We start from the raw sequence: 20,133 nt of genomic DNA, 5'->3' as shown, positions 1-20,133 counted from the left end.
TTACAGGTACTTCTAGAGATTCTTTTGAAAGGCATCTCGTCCCCTCTTCACCTTTCATTGAAAAGACGTTTTGCTAATTTGAGCACGAAATGGCCCAGAACATAAAAATAGTCTCCGGCTCATGGCTGTCTGAGTCAGGGCACCTGCTGCCGAGCCTGCTTTCTCTTCTCCGTGCCTCCCACAGGATTTTGTGCAGGATGCATTATGCTCAGAGTCACTGTTGCCTTCACTGCTATGTTTCCGTCACACCACACTGGGCATTGTGAAATGCACCGGCTATTCTTTTCAATGAATAAATGCCACCTCGGTGTGCTTCGGATAAATCATAGCAATTCTATACAAACATGAGCTTTTCTTTTTCTGACTGCGTCACAGGACATCAGTGCCCACCTGGCCACGCGTGCCCACATGGTAGCGCCGAGCCGTCCATCTGTAGCCCTGGCACGTTTCAGTCAGCATCTGGACAGTCAACATGTAACATCTGCCCACCAGGTAATTAAAAAAAATATGTACTCATAATGGATCAACAATAAACTGTTCATAAAGAAAACAAAAGGTGACCTGAGGGTGAATGTAAAATGAGACGCACCACCTCGCCCAGGTTTCTACTGTATGGAAGGTTCGCCTGTGCCAACCCCGTGTCCGCCGGGCCACGTCAGTCCATCGGAAGGCAGGACGTCCCTCGGGGACTGCACCCCCTGTCCCCCTGGCTCCTTTTGCAACAGCAGTGCTCAGACCGAGCCATCTGGGCTCTGCCACCCAGGTCTGACAGTTTATTATCACCCCGAGATAAAATGTCAGAGAATTGAGATGCAGGGCAAAAGGCTGCATTTTCCTCTACTGTATTTCTGCATTGTATTTATCTAATTTTCATTCATTCAAACATCTAATTCACCCTATATTGCAAATACTGCAGTTTTCTCAGAGACATGTCTAATTGTGTTGTCTGCCACAGGACATTTTTGCTCCATGGGGTCCACCGAGCTTTCTCCTATCTCCCAGCCTCATGGAGATGTCTGTCCCATGGGACACTTCTGCCCTCTGGGTAGTGGGTCACCAAAACCCTGTCCTGTTGGCAGCTTCCTCCCAGAGCCTGGAGCTTCCTCCCCGTCTCACTGCCACCCTTGCCCCCCAGGGAAATACTGCCTCGGTCGTGGATCTTCGCAGCCCACAGGTGGGAGATTTCACCAGCTTTGCATTAGTCAAGGACAGTCACACTTATCAATCCTTAATGAGCGTAAAAAGCCAATTGTGTAAAATCCACAGCACCTAGTGTTTCAGTTGTAAACCATATCAAAGCACATGTTCAGGGATCATGCTTGTCCCATTAGCGTCGTTCCAGATCTGTGAAATGCTGATCAAATCCCATTTTGTTCCAGGGACACAACTTTTAACCAATATATTGAAACTAAATGACAATTACCATGTTTATCAGGCCAAGGCTCACAAATAATGAGGTTTACAGTCAACCCAATGCTTGCAGCCCTTTCATAATACCTCCCTCTGTTAGGTCTGTGCTCTGCAGGTTTCTTCTGCTCCGGAGGTGCACAAAGCCCCACACCTCGGGCCAACTCCTCTTTGTTCAGCTGTCTGCATGAAATACTGGAGGCTTTTACCATGAAGACAGACACGGCCTTCTGGATGCACAATCTGTCCTTCTTCAGTAACTCCACTGACTCCGGTAAAACATGAACTTCTCTGCTTTGTAATTACACAATGAACGCTTCTGCCGAAAGAACAGTACATCAATTTCTTTAAACTGTTCAAGCAGAGAACGGAACCTTAATGTGTCATGATGAATGTCGCTCAAAGCAACAGCTCCCAGTTCGACCTTCCCACGAAAGTATTCTGCAATTAATCATCGCCTTTCGGTGTAATGTCGTACAAAGATGGTTGTACCCTTGACAGTCAAAACTGTTAAATCAGCTTGTAGAGAGAGAAGATTGGCTCCTCTTTGGTTTCCTGTCTGCGAGACAAAGATATTAACTTAGAGCTCCTTAATGCTTTTCAATCTGCCATATTTTATTATAGCAAGGGGAGCTGCGTGGATGGAAGTGGTAACGGCGCCACAGGCAGATTCTGACCATAATGTGACTCACCCACCGCCGTGTCTCCAGAGTCCACATTACGCGTGTTCCACCTACAGAGGAGATGTATGCCCTAGAGGTGGGTAAATCCTCACTGTGAACTTGTGCACTCTCTGTGATACTTTGTTCATCTCCTCCAGCGTACACATTATCTTGGCGCTCGTGACACGGTAGACAAATCGACTTGAACAGCCGTGATATATGACTAATTGAGTGTGGGCCATATTCCAGATGGGATACTTCATCTTGGTTTTATTTGGAAAGTCTTTCAGAAAATAGCTGACATCTTATGGTAGTTTGGAGAATGAATGCCTAGTTTTATTACTTTTATTAAAAAAAAGTAGAATGGCAGTCAGAGAGTGCTTAGCTCTGCACGACACATTTAAATTCACTAGATCCAGATTTTTAGATTGTATCCCTAAATATCAGTCCCCAAGACGTCAGATTTTTTTTCAGGGTCATTTCATCATTATTCCGAGAAATCAATTAAAATCCATTTTGCCAAATGCCCTATCTCATGATATCAAAGAAGTGGAATATAGATCTTAGCTTAGGGGGTCAGAAAGTTGGAGGTTCAAACGCAGTCTTCCCCATTCCGCATGCCGGAGTGTCCTTGGGCAAGATACTGAACCCCAAATTGCCCCTTCTCACAAAAGTAAGTGCTGCACTGTATGAATGTTTGTGTGAATGGCAAAACTGTGCTGTAAAGTGCTTTGAGTGGTCCTCAAGACTAGAAAAGGGCCATATAAATACAAAAACATATATAGGGTTCTTCCTTGACTCATACCACATCCTCTTGTGGTTATATTTCCAGTAGTTTTTGCCTAATCCTGCTAACTAACAGACAGAAAGGCACGAATGCAGAGCTTACGTATTGTACATAAGCTCCTTGGCTGAGGTAAGAATCAGGACTTAGAGAAAAAGCTTTATCAGCTGCACTCCATAATGACATTATCTTGTGCCTCAGTGAAAGCAGCACAAGATAGATGCTAAGGCTGCAGATTAACCTCAGTCTTTACGGTTTAAATTCCCCCAATTTGAAGACGTGGAAGCCTGAATGCTGGAGCTGTTGGACCTCCCTGGCGATTACGTTGTGTGGCGATGCGCATAAACACAGCAGCCGTGAAATAAAAGCTGATGTCAGACCAGCAGCGCACAAGAATTAAATTCTCTCAACAAAGTAATTACAGCCCCCTGATACACAAGAAATGTGGTGAGTTAACAGTAAATACAAGCGGAAAATGGGGTTGTGGGAATTCAAAGTTCAGGGTTTGAGAAAGTCCTCCATCTGTGAGGGGAGTGTGAGAATTAGAACCGTAATCCCCCTGATTGGTGTTTTTCGGTAGCACAGAAGTTAATAGTCTTTGTTTTTCAGGTTTCTTTTGTCCCTTGGCTTCTGCCTACCCCCAGCCCTGTGAGGCTGGCTCTTATTGTAACCAGACGGGCCTAGATGCCCCGGTGGGTCCCTGTGCTGCAGGATATTACTGCCCCAAAGGCTCTTTTGACCCCCGTGCCACCCTGTGCCCCACCGGACACTACTGCCCCCTGGGAACTCCTCTTCCTCTGCCCTGCCCTCTTGGAACCATAAAAAGTGAGATATTTATTTATCGTGTGTAATTGTTTGATTCATCTAAAAGAAATCTCACTTATTGTTGATCTCTTTTTGTGTGTGTGAACTGTTTAATCATAAAAAAAGACAGAAAAGTTAGTTATCCCCTGTCTCTTTTACGGTAATGAATTTATGATGAATGAGAAATCAGACACAGTACTACTCGGGAAAAAATACAAAGCTCAATCCTCCTTTGTTGCTCACATTGTCAGTTTTTCCCGCTAATATCCTCACATGAACCTGCTGTCTGTCTCTGCCATTCACAGATGTGGAGAAACTAGAAGTTCCATTCTAACCTCTCTTTCTCTCCTCAGGCGCTTATGAATGATTTCAGTCACAAAGTGGTAATTGTATTCATGTCTCGCAGCGGACAACTAGAATCCTATTAAAACATGCTGTAGCTCCTTTGAATGGATATGAATTCTAAACTGATGAGGGAATCAAAGTATGTACTTTGCATCGAATTAACATTGTGATCCGTCTTAATGCCTCCATTACCGCCGGTTACAATGTGACTTGTTATTTCCGACACTGTGGGTTTATCTATACATCTGTGTGTACACAAACAAATGGGGACAGAATGAATTGATTGATTTTTCCAAACTCATCAGGTTCCCGTGGTGGATCTACACTTGAGGCTTGCCAGCTGTGTCCTCCGGGTCACTACTGCCACCAGAGCGGCAGAGCGGAGCCCAGTGGTCAGTGTGTGGAGGGCTATTACTGTCCGGAGGGACAGAGCTCTGAGAGCCCACAACCACATATCTGCCCAGCGGGACATTCTTGTGAGAAGGTCAGCCATCCGGCGTTAGTCTTTAAGCTACTGTCAGTCATCGTCGACCGAATATTGCATGTGATGACTCTGCGTGAGTCCTCCTCCTCCTCCTCCTCCTCCTGGGATGTGTTTTTTATTCTTTAATGACAAGTGTGTCGCTGCTGCTTACTGCACGTGCCAAGTCAACTGTCTCGGCCCTCCTCCCTGTGCTGTGTCTGTCTCCACTGTTATTGTTACACCATGATCATTCCTGATGATGCATGTTATCTCCTGGTTGTAAGGTCGAATGAATTTTAATGGTTGATTCAGGGAAGTGTCAGTCAGAGCGCCTGTCCTCCAGGCAGTTACCAGCTCAGGCAAGGCCAGGGCAGCTGCGAGACATGCCCCGCTGGTTTCTACTGTCACCATCAAGGTAAAGTTGACAGGCGGATGACTGAGCATTAGCAGCGGGGAACATAAATGTATATCAATCTTTTAAATAATGATCAGGGAATGAATTTTTTTTTTTTATCTGTACTTGAACATCAGGAATGACCCGTCCACTTCTGTGTGAGGGAGGGTTTTATTGTCCCAGTGGATCAGCGAATCAGCGTCCTTGTCCAGCAGGGACCTATGGAAACATGTCGGCGCTGGTTGAAGAACGACAGTGCTCCCCGTGTGACCCTGGGATGTTCTGTAAAGAAACAGGTACAATGCATCCGCTCCCCTGGCACCTGTCGCTCGTTATGTATTTCTCATAGATATCTATCTCGTAGACGGCTGCAGTGCTTCCCAGACACAATTATTATTCTGTAGTTGCTCTGTTGTTAGTGTGATTAAAAACCTTGCTGGCATGATGTTTGTTTAAAGGGAGGAGTTTCCCCAGTGGGCTGTGTGCTGCAGGGTTTGTATGTGCTGGAAAAGCCTCAGAAGCTTCGCCATCCGATGGTCTGACTGGATTTCCATGTCCTGCTGGTTTCTACTGCCCTGTGGGGACCTCTGTACCAAAACCATGTCCGAAGGGAACATTCAGGTGCATGTCCTGCAACTCCATACACCACTGACTTTACACTCACCAAGCGATTTATTAGGAACACCAGACTAATACTGGGTAGCCTCAGTTCTTCGTGGCAAGAATTCCACATTTGTCAGCTGCAAGTTCACGCTGCCAATCTCCTGTTCTACTACATCCCAGAGGTCCTCTATTGGATTCAGAGCTAGAGACTGGGGAGGCTGCTGAAATTCACTGATCTCATTGTCATGAGTTGACGTGCGGTGCATTAAACATGTGCCGCACATGCTCAGCAGTTGAAGCTGTGGCATTCGAACAATGATTGATGGTATTAATGGGCAAAGGAGTCAATCCCCGCACTATTCCCCTACCATCACCAGTCTGGTTGTGCCTGTGGATTCATTCCTTTGACAAATACTCACCCTTACATTTCCATCCCTCAGCAGATTCATCATAGTCAAAGTCCCGAATGTCAAATTTGTTGCCATCATTCTGACGTTTGATACCTGAACTGAAGCTCCTGACCTAAATCTGCATGATTCTGTGCACCACACTGCTGTCAAGTGATTGGCTGATAGGATAATTGCATGAATAGGCAGCTATACAGATGTTCCTAATAAAGTGTGCAGTTACTGTGATATTATATATATATATATATATACATACAAAGTGTTATAAATTGTTGTATGAAAAGATCCTTGTTCACCTTATTTTTATTGTTTGTATTAAACATACAACAGTGTGAGGGGCAAGGAGTGCTTCCTACAATGTAATACTGAGCAGTTCTTATCCAAATTAGATGTAATCACTCGACTACTATTATGGTTTGCATTAATGAGAACGTTCACATCTGTTGACAGCGAGCAGAGTGGACTTGTAGATGAGTCTCAGTGCCGTAGCTGCAGTCCTGGCTTCTACTGCTCAGAGACCGGCCTCGCTGCAGCCTCTGGACCTTGTCTGCCAGGTAAGAAAAAATGACAAATTTAGGTAAGTTAGTGTGATTCCTTATCCTACTTGATATGGAAATTAGCTTTGCAAAGTGTTTCTCTCCAGGTTTCTACTGTCTGGAGGGATCCCACACTGCCACTCCAATGTCAGATATCTCTGGGAGTGTTTGTCCAGCGGGCCACTACTGCACAGAGGGCAGCAGCGTGCCCTCCCCCTGCCCAGCTGGCTCCCGCCAAAATGAGACGGGAGGAAAAAGTAAAGATGACTGCAAACCATGTCCTCTGGGTAAACAAGAAGCGATACTGTGTGAGCTTAACTCTGCAAAACTGGCTTTTCTGTGTGCTTGTACAAATTCCCTCGCCCTCTCGGAAAATCTCCTCTCTGTTTGAGTGTCTTTACCAGGCTGGTTCCAGGATTTATCAGGCCAGAGAGCGTGTAATCCCTGTCCTCACGGGTTCCACTGCCCGAGTCACAGCTCCACCAGCGGCAGCCCTCTTCTCTGCCCAGCCGGCTACGTCTGTCCCGGGGAGAGTTCAGACAGTCTTCCTGTCCCCTGCCCCAAAGGCACCTACAGCCCCAACCAGGGTCTCACCACCACAGGTGAAAAGCCTGAACCTTTCAAATAAAAAAGGGGACAAACTAAACAATCTTGCCCTTTTAGCTGGCCAAGTTCTTGTTAGCCAAGTTATTTAAAGACCTAAACAAATTAAGGCAGATGCTTTCCAGTGTAACTCTGAGGGCTTCAGTAAACTATTTGTTCCTTCTTAGTTATTATCTAGTTTCCCTTAAACAAAAGGAAAACATCCTGTCTCTACAGCAGAGTAATAATGATAACGATTTCAAGTCTTGCAAAATAATCTCTTAGTGATCCTCCTTAATTTAGTTATACTTTAGTTACTTCAGGACAGTGACACACAGCGGTGTGCGGCCATCTCAGACGTGCTGATTGACGGCACCCGGCAGGAAGCTTGTTTTGTGTTTTAGGGCTGAAGTCAGAGCTGTCAGTCTGTGTTTGCAGGTGAGTGCCTGGTGTGTCCAGCCGGTCAGTTCTGTGGCTCTGAAGGTTTGGTTGAACCCTCTGGGTCCTGTGCTCCTGGCTTTCTTTGTCTGATGGGAGCCACGGTGCCGAATCCGACTGACAACAGAACTGGATCTCTCTGTCCACCTGGGATTTTCTGCCTAAAGGGGCAAAGAGCAGGTCGGTGGAATAAAAGACGGCAGAGGTTCTGGGATGATGAATTTGATGGATTTTTAAAGTTAACTATCCTCCATTTCTTTTCCCCGTCGTGCTCCAGGTGATTGCTTGGCTGGGTTTTATTGCGACTGGGGCTCCAGCAGAGCCGACAAGTCCCCGTGCCCGGCTGGTTTCTTCTGCCCCAGCGGAGCACCACTCCCCATGCCTTGCCCTGCAGGAACATTTAGCTCCAAAGAGGGGAACAACCACCAGATCAACTGCACCACCTGTACCCCTGGATCCTACTGTCAAGGTGTTTTCCCACTTTCAAGTTCGATCCACGGGGGGCCAGGCATCGTAATTTATTTTCCAGTAGCACTCACAATACATTAGCATGCAGCACAGCCAAGAGGCATGTTTTCAATAAGGCGTTCTTTAATAAGGGACACAACTGTTCGCACACATACACACAGTTTAATGAAAACAACAATTTTACACCAATTCCATGGGGATTGTCCAAAGTCATTCTGAAGGTTTCATCAACTGAAGCTGAGCTTATACATCCTGAGGTAAAACAGGGACAGCTAGAGGAGTCTACACACCTCTCTTTATCTTTGCTTATCTAACTGAAAACTGATTTCACAGTGTCAGCGAAGTCAGTTTCTTTAATTATGCCGCTGTATCTTTTCAAAGTCAGAGACGTGACACGGAAAAGTTGTGAAAAAGCTTTTCATTTTATTTGACTATTTAGATCTCACCTTGGTTTATTAACTCTTCTTGCTGTGTGTCAGTTGAAGGCACCGTACGGCCTGCTCTCTGTCCCCCTGGACACTACTGTCCTGCCGGGCTGACTCTCGGCCTGGAGTTTCCTTGTCCTCCTGGCACCGTGCAGAACCAGCTCGGGGCCTCCAGTCCCGGTGCCTGCCTGCCCTGCCCTGCCGGTATGGAAAAGCATTAGAGTTAGTGCAGCCTAACCTAAACTCATGATCAGGTCAGTGTGTTTCAAATATTAATGATGATATACAGTTTTATTCCTGTTTCCTGCAGGAATGTTCTGCTCTCAGTCTGGTGTGTCCCAGCCCACAGGACCGTGTGAAGCAGGATACTACTGTCCTGCTGGATCAAGCAGCCCCAACTCAACTGAGTATCAGGTGTTGTTCTTCTTCTCTCTTGTTTGTTTAACCTGTTGATGTTGGTCAGCTGCTCCTTGTCCTTACATTAGCCCTTCAACCTTTAATCTAACTTCTCCTTCATGTGAGAATGTCCACATTAAAAACAAGAATGGCACTCCTAGGCCAAGGCCAAACAATCCCATTAAATTCAAAAAAGCTGCCCCAGATTTCACACAGTCATATTTATCAGTCCCCTAAACATGTCAGATTTTTTTTTCATCAAGATCCATGATTTATAACCTGAGAAAATGGTAAAAATGTTGAATGTTGCCCTGTCTTGCAATATCACAGAAAGCCAAAACGATTTCCTTCCAGATCCGCATCAAAATGAAATGGGTTCTTCCCAGATCCATACGACTTCCCTCCTCTAGGTTTGGTGGTAATAATCTGTTTAGTTGTTGGTGTAATGTTGCTTACAAACAAACAAATGGACAGAGATGACAACATGTCCGGAGTTAACTATGAATTTAACTCCCCAGTTTGATCACTCCATATGTTTTACTCAATCTTACCTCTATGGCACAATGTCAACTTCACACATGATATTGCAGAACATTGCCCTGTTGCTGAGCACAGTCACACTCTAATGGGAATTAGCATTTTATTCCCTCTGTAATTCAGACACTTTTGTATCGTTGTGTGTAACAAACATTTCAGCCTCTAGAGATCTCACTTTATTAGACCGGTAACTTAATGCAAGCAATGCATGCGTTCCAGTGATCTGAATTTTAAGGAAAGGATATTATCAAGTACAAATATCATCTGTCTCTCTATATATCTTTATATATGTCCTTGTTTCTCAGGGGAATTCAACCACAAGCCACCTCTGCCCCTCAGGCCACTACTGCCCCTCTGGCACTGGCCATCCACTGCCCTGCCCCACGGGCTCTCTGTCCATCTCCCGAGGGCTGAAGGAAGTTGGCGAATGCTCGCTCTGCCCCCCTGGACTGTTTTGTGACAAGCCTGCAATAACAGAGTTCTTGGATGCTCTCCCGTGTCACGCTGGGTAAACACATCTGCTCGTATAACTTTTCAGTTTCTCTGAGATTGGATGTGCACATTCGTCTATGTTTGGATTCCTATGTGGGATTTAAACTTGGATTAAAGGGACGATTTCGGTACGTCAGCACGATGTGATGAGTTAAAAAATCAAACACAAGTCTGTGTGTGAGAAATCAGACAGATAACTGAGGACAGCAGATGCATTTTTCATGAGTCTCAGCAGGAAGCAGGTGTCTTCAACAGGACAAAATCCTCTCAGAACACTTTGCTAAGTGTAGCATTTTGTTGGAAATATTCAATAATCAGCAATAAACACCTGTAACACTGCAGTTGGTTTCCCAGAGTCTGAGTTGTTTTCTTTTCTGGTTAAAAGCAAAGTCATAAAAAGGGTTTCACTTGGAGGAACTACAATTAAAATCCAGTTTATTAAAACATAAGTTTTTTCTGGGAACACACTATACTCAGCAGCTGGTGGTGCTTCTTTCTGAATAGGCAGAACTGAATATATATGTGTAATGATAGATGCAATAACATTGAATATTGTGCTTTAAACTGACTAAAATGACTGGTTAGGCCCTGCAGAATCCAAATGTCAGACTGTCAATGTTTATGTATCCAATTTTGTCTTCTAAATGCAGCCAAATACTGTTTTCATTATCGTTTTGAATTAAAATACTTTCACTGCAATGTTTTTTTCTAGAATTGAAAACTTTAATTTCCTCGCTGGCAGATTGTCGAAAGTTGCTGATAACAGCTTGTGGCAATATGTTTGATATGAAGTTTGTTTTGCTGATTTATGCCCTCAGGTATGTGTGCCTGGGTGGAAGCTCCAGTCCCATTCCCTCGGATGGTTCCCATGGCTACCTCTGCCCTGCTGGCCATAGCTGTCCTGTTGGCTCAGCAAGTGCGGTTCCCTGTGAGCCTGGCACCTACAGTCCTGCCCCCGGAGCAGCCCGCTGCACAACATGCCCCCGGGGGACAATGTGCTCCTCCTCAGCCACTCAGGAGCCCTCTGTCTGCCCGGCTGGTGAGCATGGGGATGATAATCCATTAATGGAATTTGATCCCATAATATTAATGTATAATATTAATACATTGCTCAAAACAATTAAGGGAACGGTTTAATTACACATCAGATCTTGATGAACAAATTATTCAAGTTGAAAGTCTTTACTGATGTACATTATATGATTTGTTGAGAACAAAATGATGTAACAACGGTCAATGAAAACCAAAATCCTCAACCCACTGAGGGCTGGATTCAAACCCACACTGAAAAGTAAACAATGTAAATCACAGGCTGATCCAACTTGTGTGAATTTCATCACGGTAACTCCTAATGTGACTCAGTTGTGTGTATGGCCTCTGTGTGCCTGTATGCTCCTGACAACATCTGGGTATGCTGATGAGTCGGTGGATGGTGTCCTGGGTGATCTCCTCCCAGATCTGGATCAGGGCGTCAGTGAGCTCCTGGACAGTCTGTGGAGCTACTTGGTGTCGGATGCACCGATACATAATGTCCCATAGTTGCTCAATCGGATTAAGGTCAGGGAAACGAGAGGGTCAGTCAATCACATCAATGCCTTCGTCATCCAGGAACTGCCTACACATCTGGCCACATGAGGCCGGGCATTGTCCTGCACCAGGAGGAACCCAGATCCCGCTGCACCAGCGTAGGAGGATTTCCTCCCGGTACATAACAGCAGTCAAGGAACCGTTGGCTATGACATGGAGGTCTGTGCGACCCTCTGAGGATATGCCTCCCCACACCATCACTGACCCACCGACAAACCGGTCACGCTGGTTGATGTGACAGGCAGCATAACGTTCATCTATATTATACACTGTGATGATTTAAGTGTTCCCTTAATGTTTTGAGCTGCATTAATAATATAAATATGTTATTTTTTTAGGTCATTTTTGCCCTGCAGGGACGGCCCTGCCTCAGCCCTGCCCTCCAGGGACGTTCAACAACAACCAGACAGGGGCCCACTCTCTCTCTGTGTGTAGCCCCTGTCCCTCTGGAGCGTACTGTAGCTCGTATGGAGCCTCAATGCCACAAGGTGATCAGAAACAACCGTGTGGTGAATTTTTTTTTGCCTTTTAGAAGAATGCACAAAGCCTTAGGCTACTTTAAAGATTTGCTAATAGGGAAGTAAACTGATAGTGTTTGTATTTGTAGGTCGTTGTTTGCAGGGTTATTTCTGCCAAGGAGGGGCTATGGGACCTACACCTCAGAGCTCTGATGACTTCCCCCTGAATGGCCCTTGTCCTGTGGGACACTACTGCCCAGCAGGGTGTCTCTCCCCGATTCAATGTCCTCTTGGCAGTGTTCGCAAGACCACCGGTACACCTGCTATTCACGTTCATCACAAAATGGCATTTTCATCTGTCACTATTATGTAAAGAATTGAATCATTTCTTATCCTCCTCATATCATGCATTTGCATTTGAAAGCAGTCCGGATGGGACCTCTGCTTGTCTGATCTGCATCACTGGTATCTCCTGTTCTCCTGTTATAGGAGGTGTGTCCTCCGACAGCTGCTCAGCCTGTCCTGCAGGTTACTATTGCTCCACCGAGGGTCTGGCCAACACCAGCGGTCCCTGTGCTGCAGGTTTCTACTGTCCTTTTGACTTCTCCTCAACCACTCCATATGCCTTCCTCTGTCCCAAGGTGAAGGTTATTCATACATTCTTTTGTTCCTCGCTCTATATTCGCCCTCCCTGTTCGTCCCCTTATCCATTGTTCTTTTTAATTTCCTAACAGAACCTCTCAGAGAAAAAGCTTGTACCACATTGATGAATATTAATGTCCTGCTACACTGGATGTCACCCCTCAGCTGCACCATTGTTATTTTTATTATGTTTTTAGGGCCACTACTGTCCGGAAGGCTCTGCCCTGGCCTTACCTTGTCCCACAGGAGAGTACCAGCCAAACCCCGGCTCGGACAGCTGCATCCCCTGCCGACCTGGATTCTACTGTGAGGAGGCCATAGTGGGGGAGCCGTGGCCCTGCCCGCCGCACTCTTTCTGCCCGGCAGGTGCACTTTAAGGACAATAATTTGAAATCTGCCTACAAGCATCTCTACAGCTCACTAATTAACAAGCTGCATTTTGTTTGTTCAATCTGCACAAAATGTCAAGTAGTCCTTTGTGTGGTTTTGTGCCGGGCTTCATACTCATCATGCTGATTGAGAGGGGTTTAAATCTTCTAATCCAACACTCAACAAACAAACTATTGAGGTTATTCCCCAAAATGATGATCTATTCATTTAATTGCTATTTAACAGTTTGAACCTTCTTGGAGAGAATTAATAAATAATTACAAAATGGTTTAGTTCAATGCAAAATAAAAGTGCAACATATAACCTTGTGCTAGTTCTGGAGATTGCCATGTAATAAATCATGCTCATGCAGGTTGTCTCTAATCTACTGCCTCTCTTTTTTTCCAGGCACCATGGTTCCTCAGCCCTGCCCCAATGGGACTTACACTCATCCAAACCAGGGAGGACTTCAGGAGGAGAGAGAGTGTTTACCGTGCCCTTCAGGGAAGTTCTGCAGGTACTGCATGAATTAAAGCCCCGGTACAGACAAGTGCTCCAATGTGTCCTTGTCTCACACTCACATGCCACACATGTACACACTGACAGACGCACACACACACACACACAATAAGGCACATGCACATCCCACACTCATGCATACACATTCAGACGAATGCTCAAAGGCACACACTCATCTCTGTTTTGATTAGACTCACAATTAGCAGAATGCAGCAGTATAGCACGTTCAAGAACCACGGATCACTGAGCAGCCAAATTAACATCTTCATGTGCATGGACGTAATGAATGTGGAAGGTGGAAATGTTGGAATATATGTAATCATAAAATCTATTTATCTAATGAAGCGTGCGTTTCAGTGTCTTCAAAAGGTTCTTCTGTATATGTGTTTTTCTGTGTGTGCGTCTGGAGTGAAGTGATATTTGCATTTTGGCTAAACTAACTCGGTGTATATTTTCATCAGGGCTGGAAGGATCCAGGGCGTGTGTGCTGCGGGGTATCTTTGTGTTTCTGGGAGTGCAGATTTTACCCCTCAGGGACCGGGGTCCAACTTCACCCAGTGTCAGTGGGGTATGCAGTGCGCTGGACCATGTCCACCAGGTACAATGAATGAACCAGAAACACCACCTTGTGTTTTATGCCTTCACCATCTAATCCAGTTGCAGTTTACATTCATAATTTTTCAGACTCCTCTCATATACTTTATGTAGTGGAGAAATAAAAGGAATATATGAAATGTTCTCATTTACTTTTTGGCAAAATTATGCATATAATTATATTAACATGTATGACCAACAAAATCTAATCAGTTCATTTTGAGTCCAAATGTCTGGAGCACCAAATTTGAAGACATTCCCTTAAAGCTGTTATTGCATTCATGAGAAATGGATGGTTTGAGGGACAAACTGTACAAAACATTATCAAAACATCTGTTCTCTAATTCTTTAACTTCAAATATTAGTTCTCACTGTCTCATGTTGGTGGTTAATCAGTTTATATCTAAGCTATTTCCAATAAATTGTTTGGACTCAACACATCCTTTCTTCTAGGTTTCTATTGTCCCGAGGGCACAGACGAGTCTCAGTTGTGTCCTGCAAATACAGTCAGAAGCTCCTCTGGAGGTTCCAGCCTACAGGACTGTTTACCCTGCCCCCCCCAGTACTGGTGTCAACCTGGTATGAGCTGATAATGGCCTGTTTGTGAGTGGTTAGATGTGTGTTTGTTGCTACTGTAATTAGGTTTTCAGAGAGGAAAATGCAGGTCATGGTTTAAGTTATGAAGCAGCCCTTTTTGGATGATTTTGTTGTGAGAGGTTATGAAAGGGAAGAGCTACAGTAAGGTTCAGTCCTGATACTTGGGACACAGCGTATTGTTTGCTTGATTTCCTATCATGTAGTCCACTACATTCACTGTGTGTCTCATCTAAACTGAGCGTAAGTAGATGCAGTGTTCCTAGGACTGGGACTAAAGTTAAAACCACCAGGCTCAGAATTAAAAAGCCGCGAGCACACTGCCAATGAAATTATGACGAAGCGTGGGCTCATGACGGGTTAACCGGTCAGAAATATAGCCAGGGGCATGTGCTTGGTGAGGCAAAAAAACAGATCAATAAAGTGAAATAAATTAGCCACAGTGTAACAATTGTTCCACTAAACCCTCTCACCATAGAAATATCTGCACCTCTTATTCTACCTCCAAATGGAACCGTTGTGTTTGTTTGCAGGAGATCCAGCTCTTCATCTGTGTCCTGCTGGTCATTACTGTGATGGTCTGCCTGACGGACACTTGAGTGGAGGACCCAGGCCATGTCCTCTGTACACTTATCAGGCTTCCCCTGGAGCAGGCAGCAAGGGGGACTGCCTGCCGTGCCCTCCTGGTGCACACTGTAACAGCACAGGTCTGACACACACATCTCACACAGCGGAATAACTACATTTATACATATACATACTAATGTGTCATTTATTTTCCATTAAAGCTATTTAATTTTTTTTTGCTTTGTCACTCTGCTATATCCTGTGCCAACTATATAATAACCTGTAAAGTCTGAAGGTTTGAATTTACATTTGCAAGGACAGTTCAAAGAAAATTGCCTTTTGAGGTTGTATTAATTTCACTCTGTGTGCCCAGTGTTATACCTGTGCCTGAGATAAGAGTGGAGGAGGTGTGTGATCGAAGGCAGTGAATTTAAAACTTGTCATACTGCAGACTACTCTAATGATGGAGTGGTGGATTTACAAAGGAAAAACGTCTTTCTTATCTCCCTCACGAATGCTTGATGTTTAAAAATCCCCACACTGTTACTTTTATCTGGTCGATGATGACCAGGAGATGACCTCCCTCCTTCTCCCCTGGTTCTTTATATGCAGGCGTCTTAAATAATGATAGCGAAGAAACTTTACTGCTGTTGTCATTCTGATAAGATTCACAGTTCAGGTTTATTACTTGAGGTCCTGCTCAGTGTGTATGGACACAGTGATGCAGCAGATTTAATTCTACATGAATACTAATACTGCTGATAATAATAATACACTTTATTTATATAGCACTTTCTTAACAATGTTACAAAGAAAACTTAAAACCCCCAAAACTCCAAAACCAGACAAGGCAGTTAACTCAAAGGACATTGGCCAGATTAAGGGATAAAAGCAGTAAAAAATGAAGAAACAAATAGTATATTAATAACAACTTATAACAAAATACAAACAGTAAATCAAACATTCAAGTGTTCAGTAAGAGAGAGGTTTAAAGATGAGGTTTAAAAGGAGTTAGAGAGGTAGTGTGTCTGAGTTTAAAGGGCAGAGAGTTTCTAGGTGTGGTGGTTCTAATAGAAAAACCTCGATCTCCCTTTGTCACTACCTGCGACCTGGGAGTAACCAGCACGGCTCCATCTGCAGATCTCAGCCATCAGGTGCACGCAAACCAGCTCAATAGATCTGAAATGTATTTTGGGTCTAGACCATGTTCTTGTATATGTGTATTTCCAGGGCTTACAGACTACTCCAACAGTCCCTGTCCGCCTGGTTACTGGTGCAGTGGGTCTGGCCCCCCCATCTACTGCCCCGCAGGCACCAAGAGGTCCCTTCCTGGAGCTGCTACGCCCAGACACTGTGAACCCTGTGCAGGGGGAACCTTCTGTCCAGACCCCCGGGAAACAGGGAAGCCCAATGTGGAGGGAATCCGTTGCAGGGCGTCCTATCAATGTCCCATAGGTGAGTTAATAATGTTAGCATATAAGCCTCTTTGTATGTGATGACTGTGAATCTTTTTTATTTTAATGAATGTCTGTCTCCTTAAAGGCAGTAAAGGGGTTTTGCAGTAATGAGGTTTTGCTCATTATCCAGGTGCAGCCTCAGAGAGGCCGTGCAGAGCCGGCTCATACTGCGGACCTCAGACTGCTGAGCCCCAAGTTTGTCCTGAAGGTTACTTTTGCCCTGAGGGATCCCACTCCTACACAACGCCCAAACAACTGTGAGTGCATGAAAGCTCTAATGTTGTAAAACCTGGCATGTGGACAAATGACTGTGAGCTCCACGTGGAAATGAGGGAAGTTGAATTGTTGAAATGATGAACGCTCTGTGGCTTTGGACTGATTCTACCAGGGTGTGGGTTCAAGCTTTATAAATAACCCCTGTTGCCATGCTCCACAGCTGTCCCTTCCCCTACTACTGCCCGGCCAACAGCTCCACCATGAAGTCCTGCGAAGGTGGTTCCATGCCTGTCACCACCAGTGGGCTCAGGGGATCCAAAAGCAGCTGCTGTAGTGTGTGTGAGGGGGGCACGTATCGTCTTCATCACTCCCCCGGCCCACAATGCCTTCCGTGTCCGCCAGGATACTCTTGCCCGCCAGGTACCTCACTCGCCACCACAAACCATTCCACATACCATGTCGTACGTGGAACAATTGTTATTTCAAGTATGACTTTATTTTTATTAAACAGGTACTGACTATTTCAAAAGTCACCCTTGCCCTTTTGGGTCTGTCTGTCCCGTGGGATCCACTGAACCCGTACCCTGCCCCCCTGGTTCCTTTGGTAACCTCACTCGTGCTGGGAAAATGAGTGACTGTTACTCATGTCCAGCTGGAACCTTTAACCACCTGCCCGCCCAGAGCGCCTGTTTCCCCTGTGGCAGCTCCTCTACCTCACCAACCGGTTAGACCTCCTCAGATGTTCCTAGATAGCTCAGAGCTTATAAAATGCTCTCATCTTGATCAAATCGGCCTCTTGTGCGTCCTCAGGTTCTTCCTCCTGTACCTGCATTGGTAAGAACCGTGCATTCCAGCACTCTGACGGTTCATGTTTGTGTAGAACTGGTTTTATCTTCTACAACGAGCTGGATTACCAAAGCTCCACCTCTGACAGTGAACTGGACTGCCAGCCTGAGGTCAGTAGCAGATCTAAAGTCTCACTTCAGTCGCTCATTACATCAGCTAAAACTCTTTACATACTTCCAATGTTTGTCATGAAAAGATTCCGCTCACGGCCTTAAAATGGAACTCTACATTTTGTGAGTGGGATCTATGAATATGTCCCTCACAGCTCACCTGCAGCTGAGGAGTCTCATCCTGCTACTGAGCCCCACCCACAAGTTGACAGGATTGGTTTCTTAAGTTTGTGACATCACAAACCCTGGCCGGCCTTTTTTTTCAGAATGGCATTTGTGTACTGCAGTGTTGGAAATACTGCCGACTGCTTATTTCACTCAAAATATGTGTTTTATTATATAAAAGGCACAAGAGGGACATGCAAACATTAAAAAAACGTTCTCTTGTCAAAGATTAGTTTTCTTTTTATGTTTAAATTTGTAATTTCTTCCAGTCAAAAGGTTTTCAGGGGAACATAATCAAAGTTGTTGATTGATTGTTTACCAGATCGAATTTTTCTTGTTCTTGTGAAACTGTATAGACTGGAAAATGACTTGCCTACAAGGTGAATAGAAAGTTTGTTGACATGTTTTTGCAGCTAAACTTTTAAATATCCAATGCTGAAGTTTTCAGAAGCACAGGATCAATCCCCAACATTCCTGTGTATCGACCACGGCAAATAAATTGAAAACCTAAATGTGAAAAACCCTGCATTCATATGACCTGTTTAATATGTAATTAATTGCAGAATATTTGAAAATCAACACAGGGAAAAGGGGAAACACCTTTGTTTTGTTGCTCAGTAATGAATAAGGTCTGTGTGTTTCAGGTGAACAGACGGTGTGCCACAGGACAGGCACGCCTGGCGGCATCCAGGGAGTGTGTGTCCCCTTCCCTCCACTCCTGTAATATCACCTGTGGACCACATGGAGGAACTCTGGATTTGGAGATGGGAATGTAAATCTCTTATTTATCTCTTAAGCCCCTTTTATATTTTTATCAGTTCACCTCAGTCCTTCACATAAGCCGGTGAAGATAATGACAATTTTAAAAGTTACCAGGTTAAAGGTACTGAAGCTAAATGTAGTGGAGGAATCAATTTTGATCTTTAAGTGATAAATACAATAGTTCACATTAGTATCCTGGTTGTGATCAGGTTTTAGGGAGTCTTCTGGTTATGTTTAACACCTGTAAACATATCTTACTGGTTTCATAAACCTGGACAAGACCCTATTCTGGTTTTGAGAAATGTGAATACCTTAGGCTGGGGCATGAAAAGACCTCATCCAGGTTTCTGAACCACATCGTGGTCGGATGGTTGCGTAGGTTTTATATACAGTCGATTATTTTATGTCTATATTTGACAACTGCTCATCCAAAAAACGTCCCAGTCAACACTTTGCTTATTCTGTCCTCAGCGTTAAATCCACGGAGCTTGAAGTCAATTGTCTGTCTGTTTATTCTTGACAATTCATTCAGAGATTTCTCTATTTGTAGTTGGATTATAATGGTAGAAATAGACATTATACTCAAATGGATTACATATCAAATGACAGACCCCAGGAGTTTATCCACTCTTGTTTGTTCACCGGCTTGTTTTTTCGGTAGCCGGGCGGCCTTTATTTGTTCGTGCCGACCGTGCGCTCAGCTTTAATTGACAAGCGTTTTTTTATTTTCTCTTATCTTCCCGATCCTGACACCCCAGCTGCCAATGTGAGCGATACGTGTCTGCCGAGGAGCTTTGCAATACGTCCTGCCTCTCCCGTCTGCCTCAGCTCTCTGCGCAGCTCTCGGCAGATGGACGCCTGCTGCTCAGCCTGAGAGACAGAAGCAGCATGGTCTGGACACGGGTGAGGGAGCGGCAATGGGGCTTTTCACAAACCTGTTATCATTTACACCGGAGTGCATGCAATTTTGATTTAACCTATACTTACTGATCAAAGTGTGTGTATGACTAAGAGGAAGGATTCTCGAAAGCCCCCCCCCCCCCCAAATGCAACATTAGTATTGTACGATGCAACCCAGAGGCTTGTCGGACTGTGGGGTTAAATGAAAGTGATTGGTTGGTGGAAAGCTGGGCGTAGCATTTATCAGGGCCTCGGCCAGACGGAGCCTCAGCAGGACACCTGGAGAAATGGTGCAGCTGGAGATTGTGTGATATCTTTGCACAATAGCGAAGAGAATCTGATAAAGAAAACCAAGCTCTCCATTCAAGGTAAAAGTATTGAGTTCAACAGGATGGCCTCATTACTCCCCATTAGTTTGAGAAATCTATGAATGGACATGTTTTGTGTGTGTCTACTTTTGTCCTTTTTAAGAGATGTTTATTTTGTGTTTGTGTTTCTCCGTGGATTATCATTTAATAACCCTTTATACGTTTAGCTCACTTTTTCTCTAGTACACGATCCTTATCTTTATTTTAAACAATTGTATGTTTGAAATTGAAATTAT

General features: G+C 44.7%; 1 protein-coding gene across 1 annotated transcript in view; it reads left to right on the top strand.

Annotated features, from left to right (window-relative positions):
• The window catches only part of LOC117772633, a 62,510-nt gene that overhangs the window by 30,826 nt on the left and 11,551 nt on the right, over positions 1-20,133 (top strand). Inside the window, exons 54-87 of the mRNA XM_034603915.1 lie at positions 376-492; positions 602-763; positions 956-1,174; positions 1,511-1,681; positions 2,032-2,166; positions 3,463-3,678; positions 4,308-4,486; positions 4,778-4,880; positions 4,997-5,155; positions 5,318-5,480; positions 6,320-6,423; positions 6,513-6,692; positions 6,810-7,007; positions 7,426-7,605; positions 7,703-7,894; positions 8,373-8,522; positions 8,629-8,732; positions 9,557-9,759; positions 10,562-10,782; positions 11,669-11,818; positions 11,938-12,102; positions 12,278-12,429; positions 12,628-12,796; positions 13,208-13,316; positions 13,780-13,916; positions 14,366-14,491; positions 15,040-15,213; positions 16,304-16,528; positions 16,661-16,787; positions 16,967-17,166; positions 17,258-17,470; positions 17,557-17,702; positions 18,512-18,639; positions 19,388-19,532. Coding sequence (XP_034459806.1) covers positions 376-492; positions 602-763; positions 956-1,174; positions 1,511-1,681; positions 2,032-2,166; positions 3,463-3,678; positions 4,308-4,486; positions 4,778-4,880; positions 4,997-5,155; positions 5,318-5,480; positions 6,320-6,423; positions 6,513-6,692; positions 6,810-7,007; positions 7,426-7,605; positions 7,703-7,894; positions 8,373-8,522; positions 8,629-8,732; positions 9,557-9,759; positions 10,562-10,782; positions 11,669-11,818; positions 11,938-12,102; positions 12,278-12,429; positions 12,628-12,796; positions 13,208-13,316; positions 13,780-13,916; positions 14,366-14,491; positions 15,040-15,213; positions 16,304-16,528; positions 16,661-16,787; positions 16,967-17,166; positions 17,258-17,470; positions 17,557-17,702; positions 18,512-18,639; positions 19,388-19,532 — 5,522 coding nt within the window. The remainder of the gene's footprint in view (positions 1-375; positions 493-601; positions 764-955; positions 1,175-1,510; positions 1,682-2,031; positions 2,167-3,462; positions 3,679-4,307; positions 4,487-4,777; positions 4,881-4,996; positions 5,156-5,317; positions 5,481-6,319; positions 6,424-6,512; positions 6,693-6,809; positions 7,008-7,425; positions 7,606-7,702; positions 7,895-8,372; positions 8,523-8,628; positions 8,733-9,556; positions 9,760-10,561; positions 10,783-11,668; positions 11,819-11,937; positions 12,103-12,277; positions 12,430-12,627; positions 12,797-13,207; positions 13,317-13,779; positions 13,917-14,365; positions 14,492-15,039; positions 15,214-16,303; positions 16,529-16,660; positions 16,788-16,966; positions 17,167-17,257; positions 17,471-17,556; positions 17,703-18,511; positions 18,640-19,387; positions 19,533-20,133) is intronic.

Source organism: Hippoglossus hippoglossus, chromosome 13 (assembly GCF_009819705.1).
Source record: "Hippoglossus hippoglossus isolate fHipHip1 chromosome 13, fHipHip1.pri, whole genome shotgun sequence".
Taxonomy (NCBI): domain Eukaryota; kingdom Metazoa; phylum Chordata; class Actinopteri; order Pleuronectiformes; family Pleuronectidae; genus Hippoglossus; species Hippoglossus hippoglossus.
The sequence above is the reverse complement of the archived record's forward strand: the minus strand, read 5'-3'. Positions and strand labels throughout refer to the sequence as shown.